This window comes from Penicillium citrinum (assembly GCF_028827155.1).
Source record: "Penicillium citrinum strain IBT 23319 chromosome Unknown utg000003l:1.0-4596430.0:1.0-4598250.0, whole genome shotgun sequence".
In the NCBI taxonomy this organism is placed as follows: Eukaryota; Fungi; Ascomycota; class Eurotiomycetes; order Eurotiales; family Aspergillaceae; genus Penicillium; species Penicillium citrinum.
The window spans coordinates 3,117,188-3,132,906 of record NW_026622688.1 but is presented as its reverse complement, the minus strand read 5'-3'; the positions used below and the strand labels follow the sequence as shown (position 1 = coordinate 3,132,906).

The following is a 15,719-nucleotide window of genomic DNA, read 5'->3' as shown; positions in this document are numbered from 1 at the left end:
GCCTTTCCTTCCAGATTAAAGATATTCATCATCATCCATAGAAGCCCGATCATCGTCTGCTTGCACGGGTGCTTCATTGCGGGGTGTCCACACAGGCGGTGCCGGCGGAGGGTGTATATCAGACGGAGGCATGAAGGCCTGAGTTTTTGACGGCGGGATTAGCCAAGGGACAGCCACCGGAGTTCCATTGATACGAATCTCGCCGACGAGGTTCGTGATAATTGCTGGATCGTCCACATAGCCGTCCCATAGCCCCAGTAGCTGCGTCACGAGTCGGAATACAGCTATGGCAATTGTAAAAATTGGCGCCAATAAAGTCGACAAGCGAGACCAACGCCACAGCATTGTCACGGTGACAAAGGGAAATACCGGCGCATCTGGCCGGAGGCAATAGCCAGTACAATGGTCAGATATTAAGGGGTGGGCATACATCTCCGTCATTGTGCATTCGGTGATGTACCAAGATAGAAAAATAAATGCAGCCCAGCCAAGCTTGGTGGGTCGGAGACGCTGAGATGTGAGGCTTCGCTTCCACAATCGAGGCAGGGGAATGTTGATAGAGGAGTGAGCATTAGATGTCGTATTGAAGGGTCCGCTAGACTTAAAAATAGGATCAGAAGTCGGAGTCGAGGTCGATGTCGAGTGGGTTGTCTTAGCGGCATCTTGTTTGGCATCCAAATCCTCGAAACCATTGGTAATGTGTCCTTGTAGGCGATCAAGACCTTTTTTGACCTCTGTGATGTGCTTCGTTAATGATTGCAATTTGGTCTCTATTCTTTCGTAATCATCAGAGCCTTCACCATTCCGACGGGCCAGCTCAAGTCGGTCCAACACCTTTTGCTCGTAGGCGGCCTCCTCCTCTTCCTCGGTTTTCAGTTCAGTCTGGTCATCCATAATCGCCTGGAGAGATTCGATAGTGTCGTCACCCAGATCGAGAGCTTCTTTACCAGAATTGGCATCTTCAATGACTGTCTCGAGTGCACTCTTTGGTAACTTAGGTCGTGCAAGAGGTGACCTCAATCTTGGCTTTTTGACACTGATAGATTCGGCAGAGGGCTTCTCTGTCTCAACCGGACGAGTATCATTCTGCCTTACTTCGATCTCGGCGGGAACTACCGGTTTTGTATCAGAAGCTTTGTCCTCCTTTATCTTTGCAGGAACAATGTCCTTGGTCAGGTCTTCTGGAATTTTAACAGCTCGTTCCGTCATCGGCGTATCAATCCACGCGCCGGTCACCCGGGGCGTCTTGTCGTGAATTTGTCTTTGAAAGAGCTTCGGTGGCTCAGGAGTCTGCATCTGATCCAACTTCGGGCTTTCCGTCCTCGAGAGCCTGCGAAGAAGCTCTTGCGAGTCCCGTTTTGCTGTATTGTTTTTGTTTAATGTGGAATTTTTGAAAACCACGATTGGCGTATTTGGAATGGCATTGCCATTTGACTGGGTTGCATTCTGACTCAAGCCGAGGCCAGTTTGCTCTTTCGGCTCTTGTATGGTATGCGTACGGAGATTGGCGACACGTTCCTCGAGGGCCCCTCGAGAAGATGCAGCGCCAGCCCGTCCGACACGGGGAGGTTCACGAGCAGGTCTAGCAGCGTGTTTCCCATCTGCATCCGCAGTTGATGGTGGGGCATCATTAGAGACGTTATTTTTCTCTCTCTCATTTGCTTGCTCCTTTGGCTCTGAACCAGAGCCTCCGCTGACATTCCGTAGCCATTCTTGTCGGCGTGCAGCACGACTGCCCCAGGTGCGCGGGAGATTTAACGAAGGGCCATTTTCACCGCCATCTTCAGGAAACGCATGCTGGTCTTGGTGATGGCGGTCGTCGTCTCTTTGCTGTTGTACCTCATCCTCACGTCGCTGCAAATTGTCCGCTGTTAAAGCTGCGCGAGTGTTGGTCTTTGCCGCCTTGCTGAAAATCGGGGAATCTTTGCCTGTAACTCGTCGGAGGCGTTGTTCATCTCGTGAGTAGTCGGCGGTGCGTCCCGATGGAGATTTGTAGATCGCCTCATCGAGAAACCCCCCTTCAGAGAAGGCTCTGCCATCGTGTACTCCTCTATCATATCCTCGTTCTCGTTGTCTGGACGATGAGCGACTGAGTCGACCAGGTGAACGTTTCCCTAATGAAGCTTCACCATCATCCCACTGTACATAGTCTGCCAGTGTCCCATCCTCTTCAATCCTTTTGTAGGCATCGGCGAGCTCTTCGGGTGGATTCGAGTTGTCGGAGGTTGGTGATAGTTTGTAGACATGGTTCCATGAATGTCGCGGGTTGGGAGTCGAGCCTAGATGGGCGCCTTCGTCCGACATGCTGGTTCGCGAGACAGCACGGTATGCACCAGCTAGAGTGCCTGTGCGGTAATTATGTCGAGGACGCGTTCCATTCCGCTTAGACGGAGGGGATGCAAGGTTGGTCTCGAATTCGAACTCGTGGCTAGCGTCTTCGGCGCGACCAAAGGGTGACTGTGGATGATGGTGACGCGTGAGAGATACTCTATCATATTTGGGAGGAGTTGACATCGCGTCGACAAGCACAAAAAAATTCCCTCGCGGGAAGAACAAGTGTGAAGCCGATGAAGCGTGAGGTTTGGTCCTTTGGGTAAATACGGAGGTCCGCATTCCCAAAGGGGTTAAGGCGCGTTGCTTATTTCCGGAGTTACGAAAAGATATGCAACCTTGTCAATCGGGGACTTTCATACGTAAATATTTCCCTTTTGTCGATATCTTTTTTTCAACCTTTATTTTAGGAGAAGCTTATCTACATCCTAGACTTTACTGTCATTTGAATTCCATCATATAATCCGCATATTGGATTTCGTTCGTAGATTGCATGGCAGGTAGAACAGTAGATGGGCTAGTGCGGAGTGCCCTAGCTATGTACTAGTATAGGATTCACCAACGAGCAAATTCCCAGAGTGGCGTTTGCTTCCTCTTCAAATCCTAGGCCACGATAACCCGTGGCTGGACTGCTTCTTACTTCATTCCGATTTCTGTCCTGGAATTCCTTCATTTGCTCAATTACAGACCTAAATTGATATGCCGGATTCTGAGTGGTCAGACCGAACGAAAATGGTCCGATAGGTGCTTGAATTTGCCCGAATGTGTGGACGTTGATTGGATTTCTGGACACTTATACATAAAGCCTGTATCTATTACTGTATGCATGATGACTGAGCTCAGCCAGAACGACGACTGTTATTGTTGCGGCATTTCAAGTCCTTGCATGCCACCTAAATCGTCCCAAAAATCACTAAAGCTGATATTCTCCTGCTCAAACATTTGTTGGACCTGGACCATCGCAGACTGTTGCCTCTCCGGAGTAAATCCACCGGGCTGGGAACTTTCCCATTGAACTAGCTCTACCCAGCGGTAAAACAAACTTTCTTTGCCCAATGCAGTGAGTTTGTCCTTAAAGGCAAGCACCTGATCTCGATGCGCATTTCGTTCACGGCCAGCAGGCGTGTTCTCATCTGCGACCCGCCAGACAAGCCAGCCATCTGAATCTGTATGAACCAAGACGGCCGTGCGAAACTCGTCAAGCTGAACGCCGTCGCCTTTGCGGGTAAGATCGACCAGGGCATGGGCACGAATCATAGCCTGATAATCCAGGTTCCAGTCATCATCGACCAACAGATAACCGGTCTTTCCGATCCTCTCTGGGGTGACGGCAGCGACGATCTTGTCACGCATCGCTTCATCATGGCGAATCCACTTGTTGCGCTCTAGCTTGCGGCTCCAGCTGCGGCTACTTCGGCGAACAATTATTTCACGGTCCCGAAATCCGACCGCACGGCGCCAGCGCACGGGGCCTGTGACGAAATGAAACGGCCATGACAGAAAAAGAGTCACGAGGAAGTAGTCTATGAAGATAGTGCCTGTTCGTCGGAAAATTGCCTGCGCAATTTCAAACCAAGAAGCCGTTGACGTGTCAAAGCTTAAAGAGCTCTCCATGCCAAGAAAGATAGCTATAAGAGCTGGGTAAGTGCTAAACCCCCAGTATACTCGTAAGGCTATCACTGCAGCCACCACAACGTTCACAACAGATGGTACGAGAAATGTTTGCCATTTCAGATCTGTCGCTGTTGTGTCGATATGTATAAGGTATACCTCATCCGTGGATAACTTTTCGACGAAGGGATTCAGAATCGTAGGGATTTTCGAGAACGGAGGAATAGGGCCAGAGTTTGCGGAGTTCGGGGTCGATGCACCTGACGAGCCCGGTGATGAAGCAGGTGTTTTTCGGCGGGAGGCTTTACCCATCCTGTCTATTTATAATGACCTTTTGTAGATGGCCCCTTCAATGGGTAGAATTGTGTCTTTGAAAAAGGAGTGAATGATAAGAGAAGAAAGAAAAGAAGATACTAGTCTGCTATATCAGAGCTTCCTTGTACCACGGTGGGGTATTTATATGAAGAACGCGTCGCGAGGAGATGATCAAAGCAAGTGAGCCGATCACATGGGGTTCAAAGTCAAGTCACCAACAGAAAAAACTCGCATGATCTCAATATGTACTGAGAAAGCGACGTTGGGCGTATCAGAGGTGGAGAGGAGAGGGAGTGTGGCTGTGGCAAGGGAAACTCTCATTGCACGTCTTTTCGTAAGTCCGGAAATAAGCAACGCGTCCTTAACCCCTTTGGGAATGCGGTCCTTCATAATGTAAAGCGGTGTCGCGTGATTCTGAGACAACACTTACACCGCCTTGAGATAGGCTAATTGTATGGTGGCAGAAAAAACGGCATATTCCAACTCCTCTGGTCCTCCGTACTGTACCAAAGGACCAAAAGGCCTGGCCTTATTAAGTACGACTTTCAACCATATTTTGAATCCTCATGATCACGGATGATACATACACGTAATAATCTCGCTCACAAGTGGAATCACCTGACCCTTCAGAATCACCTTTCCCCCATATCAGCAGGTGGATCGAGAATTGATTGATTGCTTGATTTATTCCTATACGTATCTGTTAAGGCCAAACTGCTGTCAAATAGGTAACCAGCCCTAATAGATGCATATATGCATAAATCAGTCAATCAATCAATTCTCAAATCACCAAGTAGTAGGCTGTCTTTACTCGGCTGATGTCATGTATATATATGGCCTGTACCCAGAGATCGTTTCGAGCGATGCGTTTAAAAGAGGCAAATATCTTTTCAAGGATGCCTTGGAATACTGAATGTCATGAGCGCAACTACTTCTAGTTAGTAGTGGTTGGTGATTACCATCCATGAATCTAGGAGTGAAAGAACACAACGCAATCTTGATTGATTGGTGAGTCTCGAGATGCAAATGATATAGTATATTGTTTCTATACGCCTTTATTGATAATACATAGCAAAGGACAGAACATGAGGGGAATCACAATGCAGAATACAAGTAGTGAGTATAACATGAAGCCAAAAACACCTTGGAATGTATTCAAAACCTGACACCCAATCCCTCGCGATTCAAAGGGCGTGGTGGCGAACTTCCACTTCGCGGCCGCATCCTGTATGCTTCTAAACTTGGTTCTGGCGCCTGCGCCGGAGCATAAAAATGAACACCATCTTGGATCAAAGGGCCGGACAAATTGGGGTGATACATCTGATATGTGGGCACATGTTGCGGGACTTGAGGTATACCAGCTTCGCGTAGCCTCTGACGTGCCTCATGAACTTCAACTTGATGTCCCATGGTATTAAGTACATGCGCGGGTGCTATATCTGGATTCCATTTGAGGTTCATATTGAGTAGTCTCTCATCCACTGACCCCAGGCGTTCGTGTCGTGGTGGAGGGTAAAGTGCATCTGATTGAAGAGCGCTCCTTGGCCGAGGTAGATCACTTGCCCAATCTATTGCTCCCGAAACAGCTTGTTGTTGCTGTAGCTGTAGTTGTGCCTGTTGAGCTGTGGATGGCACAGTACGCAATGATTCCGCTGGGTGTTGAAAGCTTGGGAGTGGCGAGAATCGCGGCGGTGATCTAACAGGCTCTGTCGCCCAGGATTGATGTGAGAAGTTTGAAGACCCGCGGGATATTCCACCAGGTACAAGACCCTCTGACGGCCGTGGGATTACATTGTCAGAGAATGCGTGGGTTAGAGGCAGCGCTCCAGGCATGATCGCTGATGGGTGAGATATTGGTGTGGGATTTCTTGGAGGAGATGCCACCGGTTGCACTGGCCTGGATGGTCGGTTTCTGTGTGGTGACATGGTAACACTGATGTCTTCATCATAAGGCAAAGGGGGTGGGTATTGGACGAGTGACGGTGTGCTGGCAGACATATCTCGTACAGCAAGTGGATAAGGAAGCACTGATGGTACACTGGCAGATAGGTCTCGCATAGGAGACTCGAAAGCAGTAGCGACCGAAGATCGGCGGGATGAGTTTGCTGCTGTATATAAACCTGGCCCATCCAGCTGGTGTTGTTGTTGATAAAGATCGGTACCAGATTCGCTATAAGTTGAACGAGTAAGTGGTTCTGCTAGAATCTCACGGGAAGTCAACTCATGAGCTAGCGGGGAGCCAAAGGCTTGACCTGTCTGGCCATCATGGGACTCTACAGAAGGTTTCATCTGTACGCCAGAGAGATGATCCCTTCCACGAAGAGTATGAGGTATAGATGCTGGGCGTCTGAGTGGGAGCTCTGCCTCGAGCATACGTCGCGTCGCGACATTGGCATATGATGGCACATTCTCTTGGTCCAAGGGGACTTGCATAGAAGACCGATCCGGAGGCTCAGCGGTGTTCTGCCCGTCACTGGATCGACGTACAGCAGTCAAGGCCTGTTCGGCAGCTGAGGCCAAAATTGTAGACCTGCCTGGATCGTCTGCTGATACACGACTTGAGGATCCTCTCCCATGTATCGGAGAGACCTTTACGAGTGGAGCAGCCGACTTACTGCCTTGTAGCCGCCGGGGACCTCTATTTCGTCTCCTTTCCTTTCTTTCTCTGGGTGTCTGCGTTTTGGAGTGTCGGTCAACGACCTGCCAACCTTGGTCATTAGACGGAGGTGGGCTTGAGGCAGGCGAGGACTTGGGTTTCTCGGTGTTCTGGCTCATTTGTGACAAAGCCGGGGAGATCTGCAATGCGCCGTGTGTCTCCTTGTCTGTCTCATAGCCATCCTCTGATTCATATCCCGCCTGTCTAAAGATATGGGGTGGGAATAATTCCAATCGGAAACGAGTACTGCTACCCATCTCTTCAGGGGACTCGGCTCGAGGAGACCCTGATTCAGTGAAAGTCCAGGTCGATCGACGTGACAAACCCTCATCTGCGGATGATTCAGGGAATGATGAAGATGAGCTACTGGACCTATCAAAGACCGATTTCTGATTGTGCGACGACTCCTGGGAAGAGCTCGGGGACATACGGTCGATCTCATTGTGGATGCTTTTCATAAGCTGTCTCAAATACTCTCGAGCCTCCTGGAGGACCGGTGGATGTGCGCTCATTGATGTCTTTTTGGGAAACAGCTCAACCAAGCGAGATGCATGAGTTTCGTATTCTCGATAGTCGCGAACAAGACCGCAATCATGGTGGTGGCTCATTTTTTCTTTCGCCGTCTCGTAAGATTTGCACAAGAATCGAGTCGCAACAATCAACCAAGAATCGTAGAAGCCGGGATTCTGCTTGTCCATCGCATCCTTGTATTCTTCATCCTTAATTCGTAATTCATCGCGGCAAAAACCTTGAACCACGCTATGGATTTTAACCACATCGACACTGATGTTTTCACCGTATATTGAAAAAGACCCTTCCTGACTGCTCTCTGTCATGGACCACATCAATTCTGGATGCGACTTTGAATCTTTACTCAACTCATCCGACGATTGTTTATCGGATTTATCAAACCTGAAGCTGGAAGAATCAACGTCTGATGTTCGCTCAATCAGTCCGTAGTGTATTAGAGTACCAAGTGTAGTATCGAGGTCGGGATCCTCCCCTGTCTGAGCAATACTTTGAATCTCTGCATTCTCGGCAGACATTTCATGTTTTCCGAGGTTCAGCAAGCCAACTGGGACATGATGGCCAAGGAACGAGAGCAAGTTGATCAGATTCAAAGCCTGGTGCTGTTGTAGACGGTATAGGTCATTCATAATACTAAGAAATGGCTCAGCAAGCTTCTTATCTGTCACCTGGTGCTTGACACGATATTTCTCAATTGGCTTGCGAGTTGCATTGAGACGGTGGCCAATAGCATGGATTGCTAATGGCAAACATTCGTAGTGCTCAACCAATTCGATTGCCTTTGAAGCCTGCTCTTTCGTGGGTCTTCTGATGCCAAGGTCCTTGTAAAGGAGTTTGCATGCATCTTCCACAAGCATTCGAGGCATCGATAGACAATATGGCTCGAATAAGCGCTGCTTCTTCCGCAACGTTGTATCAATAGAAGTATATATAATGCAGCATCTCTTGTTCCAAGGAAGGAAAGGTCGGAATCCGTTGATGTCTTCATCATGGTCAAATGTTAGGCCATCGAAAATCAACAGCCAGTCATGTCGTGTCTGTAGCCAATTTCGTACAGCATTAACATAAGTCTGGGCCTCTTGATATTCGGGCTCACTGATCTTCCTGTCAATCAGAGTGGCGGCCTGTGCAATCTCCCAAAAGCACTTAGATATAGATTCTCTGGATTTCGCATCGATCCAAAAGATGCCACCAGTATAGCACTCTCGCTGAGTAAAAGCATACTGACGTGCTAAATGTGTTTTTCCAGACCCTGGTACCCCAGATATGAGGACAGCCATGGTGCGTTCGGGCCGAGCTTTAGCCTTGAATAAACGATTGTGCAGAATATCTAGCTCCCTTTGCATACCAAAGAAAGTTGCGTTGGGATGAAATCCCGCAGGAGCCACAAAAATTGGGGGTTCTTTATTTGAATAGTGCGATAAAGCCAAGACACCACTATTGCTTACATCGGAAACAGGAGAATTGCGGCCCTCAGAGGCTGGTGCTCGAGGAAGCGCTGGGACAGATTGACCTATCGCGAAAAAAGAGATGTCAGCCAAGTCTGACTCGGAAAGAAGTAATATATTCAAAAAGATTGGATAGTAGTATCAGCTAGAGTGAAGGATTGAAAACAAAGGAGCCGCCCTGTGATCGGTCATTGTATTTAAGATACAAATAAGGGCTTCAGTGAGAGGGAAAACTGCAAAAAGAGCATATTCGAGAGAAAATCTCGAGTGAAAACGAAAGCCGCGTAGCAAGAGCCAAAGCCATTCAAATCATATCATTCAGGGGCATGCTTGGAAGAGAGGGAAGAGCAAAGACAAAAAGATCATGACATTGCCCGTACATAGTTTCAAACAGCGGGCTCCTCGATTTCATAATCCTTCAGGGTCACTGCTTCTTCCGGAGGGGGGAGAGCCCTACCAGTCGATTTCAAGTCAGGCATACTATGTCCAATTGAGTCGTCTATTCTACCTGCAACAGTTAGGGTTCAGGTCAAGAACTTTGAGTTTCTGGACTTACCATCATATATCTCCCTGGCTTTGGCCTGCTTTTCGAGAGTACGAGCCTTCCTCTCCTCAACCCAGCGATCAGCAATCACTGTAGGCGCTTGACGAGAATATCTAAGAATCGCCTCTGCGACCACCTCATAGCCTGGGGCGTTTTCATCATCAAATTTGCACATATGGCTGTGATCTGCTTCAATACCCATTCGTTCAACGCCTTCTAAGTAGGGCGCAGCCGATGCTTCGTCGACGATAATTTCCCGAGTTCCACGAACGTCGGTTGAGCGAGTTTCGTGAAAGAGGTAGATGTGGAAACGACTCATGATATCAGCAAATAAGCTATTGATATGCTGCAAAGTCTCATTGTTTGTTCTTAGAGCCTTAACAAGCTGTGGAGAGGCTTCCATGAACTTCTTTGGCATCACAGCACTGCAGATGTTGTGTAACAGCAGCCCCCATTTCGCAATATCGGAGCCGTTATGTGGGGTTCCAAGGAAAAGAACACCAAAAGTTGAAACGTATACAGAACGGAGGTGTTCGATCTTTTCGTTGGACAAACTACGGCTGTAGATCAGAGCGCGTTTGACGACTAAACCACCGAGCGAATGACACACGAAGATAATGGGACGATCGGTGCACCCTCGTAGCTAAAAAAAAGAGCAAGCAGTCAGAATCCGTCTTTTCCTAATCTTGCAGTGTACATATAGATGAAAGGAACTCACATTACGATTGGCAGCCAAATTTGAAGCCAGAGTTTCAGCGTGGCTAACGATCGAGTCTCGCGAGGCACCATCCGTGAACGCGGTCACATTCGCATTATACCCGTAGGTCAAAATGCGTGGACGTAGAGGTGCCAGGATATCTGGCAAGAGATCAACTGGCCAAAAACAGTTTGTCGATTTACTTGTCCATGAATCGTGGGGATGGCCATTGAGACCGTGGACGAAGACAATATCCACAGTGGGGGGTCCATCTCGGGGTAGATAGACCTGTGTCAAGCCAAAAGGCTTGAAACGGGGGGGGATCGGACATGATACAAGTTGTCACACTCGATTATTCAAGGCCATGCTGTTATTATTGTTGATAAGGAAGAAGTGGAAAGGATGTGGGGAAAGGAAAGAAAGCAAATCAGGACGAACCCCGCGGTATATAAAGCCATAGGCATCAGGCTGATTCGCGCCTGCAGGTGATCTTGTGTTGATTTGCATAGATCTTCCTCCCCCTGACCACGCCGAATGACCCAAAGGTTCGCCCGGTGGATCCGCGGGCCGTGCAAAGGATGTGATAGCCTCGCTGGACTTGCTTGAATTTCGAACTTAGGCACTGTTACCCACTGGTGGGCGAGGAGGGTAGACTGCGCCACTGTAGTGCCCTGCAGAATGATGCAGGAACCCCGGCGCTCGAAGGGAGATCGCCATTGCCCGGGGCGATATCCTTGAAGAAAACGGCCGCCTACTACTACATACATATGTGAGTATTTCATGAGTCATGCTAACCCATGCCCTCCATGATTACCTAGGTTGAAGGGCTAGTCTCTCCGAAGGGACGAAACCCGGAAATGGGTGATGAAGTTGCCGAAACTAACACACGACCTGCAGAGGGGTTACGGGTAGTTGCAGCAGGGGAAATGCACCCATGGCGCTTTTACGAGGCGCCGCATCGGAGAATTCGATATACGAATGGCGGAATAAGCAACGATGGCCTTCTAGATTCACTGCCTCGGATTTCATGTTCTACTAGTGTCAACAGTTTCTATAAAAAACTGTTCTTTCATTACGTCAAGCGAAGTTATTGGCCTAGTCATAGTCCTGGTAAATGCCAGATTTACTGGGTATAGTTAGTAACCCTCTAGTCCTCAACTTAGTACTATAGATAGTCGGGCACTCCTTGAGGAACAGGCACCATCACTAGTGATCTTCAAATGACTATTTCTATATAGGTATATAGAAATATAGAAAGGCTATGAGAAAAAAGCTGACGAGTACAAACATTACTGACTGCACATTGTATCTCAAGAAGCTTTCGATGCCAATAGTACTAGTAAGTGTGACTCAACTTGTGCACCGGATAGCTCCAACGAATTATGTTTCACTTGGTATAGATATGCAAAGACTACTTGAAATACATATAATGATTAAGACTAGACGACGCCAAAACGGGAATGATATAAGCCCCTAGAATCCGTTCAATTTTACCGGCCCTTAAAAGCTGGCTTCCGCTTCTCACTGAAAGCGCGAAGTGCCTCGTAACGATCTTCGGTCTCAATAACGCCCTCGTAGGCAGCATTTTCCGAGATTTCACCCAAGGCAGCGCCTTGCACCGCGATCAGGGCCTGCTTGATGGCGATAGGCCCACCCTCACAGATATCGAGAGCCACCTTGATGCTCTCCCGAAGAACCTTCTCGCGTGCCACGCCTTCTTGGGTAGCCTCCTCGGGGAGCACCTCCACTAGGCGATCACAGAGTCCCATGAAATAGGCCTCGGGGCCATATACCCGTCGACCAGTCAAGATAAGATCGCGAGCGCGAGGAATGCCGATCAACCCAGGCAGTCTGTATGTACCTCCTGCTCCGGGAATGATGGCCAAACGAGTCTCGGGGAGGCCGACGGTGCTGGATGAGCCGAAAATGCGAAGGTGAGTGCAGAGTGCCAATTCCAAACCGCCACCCAAAGCCATAGAAGATACGGAGGAGATTGTAGGGATTTGGAGTTCGGCAAGTTCTTTGAAGGTACTTCGGAGTTTCAGGAGGAAGTCCTCTGTTCTGTTTTTTCCCCGTGACGTGACCACCGATTAGCTGAATGATTCAGAGAATGAAGAGTATACCACGTGAACAAAGGAGGTTCTCACTCAGCGGGTGACATTGTAGCGCGCTCCTTTAAATCTGCACCAGCACAGAATGCCGCATCAACGTTACTTCCAACGATCAGTGCGCGTGTTGGTCCGTTGCCATTCTCCGCTGCAATAGATTTCACCTGCGATGAAAGGTTTTCGAGCAGCTCACGTGAGATCGCATTACGTGCCTTCGGTCGGTTTAGCTGCAGCACGCGCACATGTCCAGATCCTGGAGCTGGAATTTGTTGGGTCAGGATGATGTCGTCGGATTTGCTGCTGGTGCTGTATCGCGAGACGAAGACTCGGGTGAATGCCACGGTTGGACGTGTAACGATAGGCTTGGTGGCGAGGCGGACGAGCCGCGGTGACAATGTGGTAGCCATCTTTGTCTTTAATGAAAGGTCAATACGACACAATTACAAGAATGGGCAAAAGTAGAGACAGAACTGAGTATGATCAAAATGGAGAAGTCGGAACTTCGGGTGTGGGGAAGCTGGGCCGATGATGGCCGATGGTTGCCGGGCGGTCGGCTACCACTTTTGATAGATGAAAATTGGAGAAATAACAGAGTAGACTCGTTTACACCTAACAATCATATAATTAGCTAATATACACTCCAGAAAAAGTATGTATGTTTTGAGGTCTCAATTTAGTGCTCACAATATTACTACTGGTTGTTATATCCTTATTAATGGACGTGTATAAATCGGAGGCTAGTACCAATCGATACTACTTTAACCGGCCAGGCTACTTCGATATACACTTACTGAGTGGTATCAATGATAAGAAGGTACTGACAGTATACTCCAGTACAGGTATTGTTCATTCTCATTCATTTTCTCAATACAATTGCTAGCCAGCTCTCTTTCTCCATCTCCTTTGAACAAACCCTCGAATTCCTGGTTTCTTTGACCTTTGCATGTCTTTGAGCCTTTGGCATTCTTTGACAAATCCGTGGTCTTCGAAGTAGCATATAAGAACCACTGTATGCTCACTGATGAGACTCTTCGCCACATATTCTCAGGTTTCCAAGACAGAGATTCTACTAAGGACGCTTATAACTGCCGTGAGGTTTTACGAACATTCGGACAGAAAGTATACAAGAACCAGGACGAAATAAACATCGATGCTATTTGTTCAGATCATAGTCGACAGTTCTGTAATCTATTCAGGATGTTCACCAATATTTCGCACAAAGAGCGAGCTGATCGGCTTGATAAATTGTATCGTGGACTCGATTCATGGAAGGACACCTGGGCTCAATATTCCACATGGTTTCGACAGCAGAAACCGAATGGAACACACATTACTACGAACATTTCCCATTCTGAGAAAAACGCATCCGTCCGGTGCTTGAAAACTGGAGCAGTCTCAAATACCTTACGCTCCAGGGCCTTTATCGGCGATGTTTTGGCCAAAACCCGCCACCGAATCCGAGAGATATTTCCATGCAGGTAAACGGCAGTATTATGGTTTAGCTTAATCCAACAGCTTGTGCGACAAGATATAGTTTATTGGATGTGGCATTTCTACCTTCGCCCTGACCATGCGTGGCATCTTATTTCTGTCCCTGATTGCGCAAAAAGTGCTTATCCTGGAGAGTGCACCTACACTCAGCAATCCGACATAAGTGTAAGAAAGTTTGTAGACAGTGGCTATGGCAAGAACTTTCTACAGAGCGTTGTATCTCTTGATAATGAAGACCGAGATAATTGTGACGAATTATTACTGGGCATGAACCACCACCTAGGATCTTGGTGGGAGGACCTATTTGATACCAGTGGAACGAGTGATGATAGTATTCAGAAAGTAGTAATACTAGTGTATAGTGTTATTGACAATAGCAAGTAGCACAGCTTTGCAACCTTGTAATCCAGAATTATATACAAATGTTAATTCTATAATCTTGCTCCTGCACGCCTCAGCATCTCCTTCTCTCCTTCAAGTCGCCATTCTGCACTTCGCCGCATTCTTACGCCGACCTCTTCATCATTGACATCGCTAACTTTCGCGAGGGGAATTTCTTGAGATGATTGAGACTTGAAGCCGATATAGTTTAATAAGCCTGTGGACTTTACACTGCCGGCGCCAGCGTCTCGGCAGAACTGTGACAACGATTGGAAAAATTTCTTCCCCATGGGCGTATTTATCATTAAAAACCCATGGCAGTGAGGCATTCCTTCGAATTGTTCCGCTACAATAGATACACCCGCTTCATGGAGCCGACGAGCGGTGATTAACCCCTCCTCTGAGAGACATTCTTCGCCAGTCGTGATAAAAACTGGCGGGGCATTCTTCCAGAGGTCAGAGGACGCGGCGAGGGGTGAGGCGAGGGGATGTAGTACTGTCTTTGCGTTGACATAAAAGTCACTACGCGGCGGATTGACAGGCCATACTGCATCAGGTGGGAAGGGAAACGGAGCAAAAGGCTGGGCTGCTGCTGCTTCATCGCGTTCCAGGGCAGGCAGGACAAGATAGTCGAATTTGGCATTGCGAACAATCGAGGGCATGGAACTCGTGATATCACACCATGGCGAGATAGTAGCCACACCCCCAGGTAACTCGATAGGTACACCCTTGCCATGGAACTTGATTGAACGTGACGATCGCTGCAGAGTGAGTAGAGTCTGAAGCAAGGCTAACGATAGATTCCCTCCAGCGGAGTCACCAGCGATGACGATCTTGTTGGCGGGTATGGGGTCATGCAATGCGCCTTGCGGCGGGTGAATGAGTGATAGATAGGCTGTCAATGCATCTACCAGAGCGGCAGGGAATGGATTCTGAGGCGCAAGCCGATATCTGACTGAAAGCACCGGAGACCCAGTCTGGCGTGATAGTTGTGCAACAGCCACACGGTGAGTGCAGGGGTCCATCAAACTGAGAAAAGGGTTAGCCGCTTCAACTAACAGGCTTTCTTTAGGTTCTCGAGAAATTTACTCACAAATGGGCACCTCCGTGAAAATATAAGATTGTCGTATCAGATGAACACTCTTTTCGAAGTTCATGATACTTCTCTGTCTCAGAGATATCCGGATTAGGAGCATTTTTATCAACCCCATTGCGATAGCCAGTCCATTCAGCCTCTACAGAAGCTATCCCAGGAATATCAAAGGACTCATCACCCGTCTTCAGCTCGTCAATCGCATGGAGAACTGCATTGCGCACGTCGATTTCAGGTCTCGGTAAGACAACTTTAGATACCCACATAGGCCCCTTGATCCCAGGATCGCGCATACTATTTTGCTGGGTCTTGGATACAGGGTGACTGAACGTCATGAAAGAGCGAATGATTGCGACAGTTAACTCGGTGCGCAAGTCTTGCCGACCAGATCCAGGAGACATGTGAATACCATGTTGAACGAGGGTTTTCAAAATCAACGGTATCCTGGCCAGTAAGGCTGTCAGTAGGCCGACACTTGGAGTCAGCATACTGGTCTCAAATGAATGACTTGGTTCT

At 48.3% G+C, this 15,719-nt stretch overlaps 5 protein-coding genes across 5 annotated transcripts; all 5 read right to left on the bottom strand.

The window, feature by feature from the left end:
• Positions 1 to 15: 15 nt before the first annotated feature.
• N7469_004391 (uncharacterized protein) lies at positions 16 to 2,514 on the bottom strand (the record flags this gene model as incomplete). Its single annotated transcript, XM_056643311.1, has 1 exon — positions 16 to 2,514. One exon carries the CDS (start codon positions 2,512 to 2,514, stop codon positions 16 to 18), a length of 2,499 nt encoding a protein of 832 aa, XP_056502723.1.
• A 675-nt stretch (positions 2,515 to 3,189) lies between these two features.
• On the bottom strand, positions 3,190 to 4,254 carry N7469_004390 (uncharacterized protein; the record flags this gene model as incomplete). The annotated part of the gene is made up of 1 exon (XM_056643310.1): positions 3,190 to 4,254. One exon carries the CDS (start codon positions 4,252 to 4,254, stop codon positions 3,190 to 3,192), a length of 1,065 nt encoding a protein of 354 aa, XP_056502722.1.
• Positions 4,255 to 5,412: 1,158 nt separating this feature from the next.
• On the bottom strand, positions 5,413 to 10,637 carry N7469_004389 (uncharacterized protein; the record flags this gene model as incomplete). The annotated part of the gene is made up of 4 exons (XM_056643309.1): positions 5,413 to 8,954; positions 9,446 to 10,076; positions 10,152 to 10,418; positions 10,569 to 10,637. The coding sequence occupies 4 exons, from the start codon at positions 10,635 to 10,637 to the stop codon at positions 5,413 to 5,415; spliced, it is 4,509 nt and encodes a 1,502-aa protein (XP_056502721.1).
• Positions 10,638 to 11,620: 983 nt separating this feature from the next.
• Positions 11,621 to 12,645, bottom strand: N7469_004388 (putative mitochondrial methylglutaconyl-CoA hydratase (Auh); the record flags this gene model as incomplete). The annotated part of the gene is made up of 2 exons (XM_056643308.1): positions 11,621 to 12,191; positions 12,278 to 12,645. The coding sequence occupies 2 exons, from the start codon at positions 12,643 to 12,645 to the stop codon at positions 11,621 to 11,623; spliced, it is 939 nt and encodes a 312-aa protein (XP_056502720.1).
• Positions 12,646 to 14,160: 1,515 nt separating this feature from the next.
• Positions 14,161 to 15,691, bottom strand: N7469_004387 (alpha/beta hydrolase; the record flags this gene model as incomplete). The annotated part of the gene is made up of 2 exons (XM_056643307.1): positions 14,161 to 15,139; positions 15,204 to 15,691. 2 exons carry the CDS (start codon positions 15,689 to 15,691, stop codon positions 14,161 to 14,163), a joined length of 1,467 nt encoding a protein of 488 aa, XP_056502719.1.
• Positions 15,692 to 15,719: the final 28 nt, after the last annotated feature.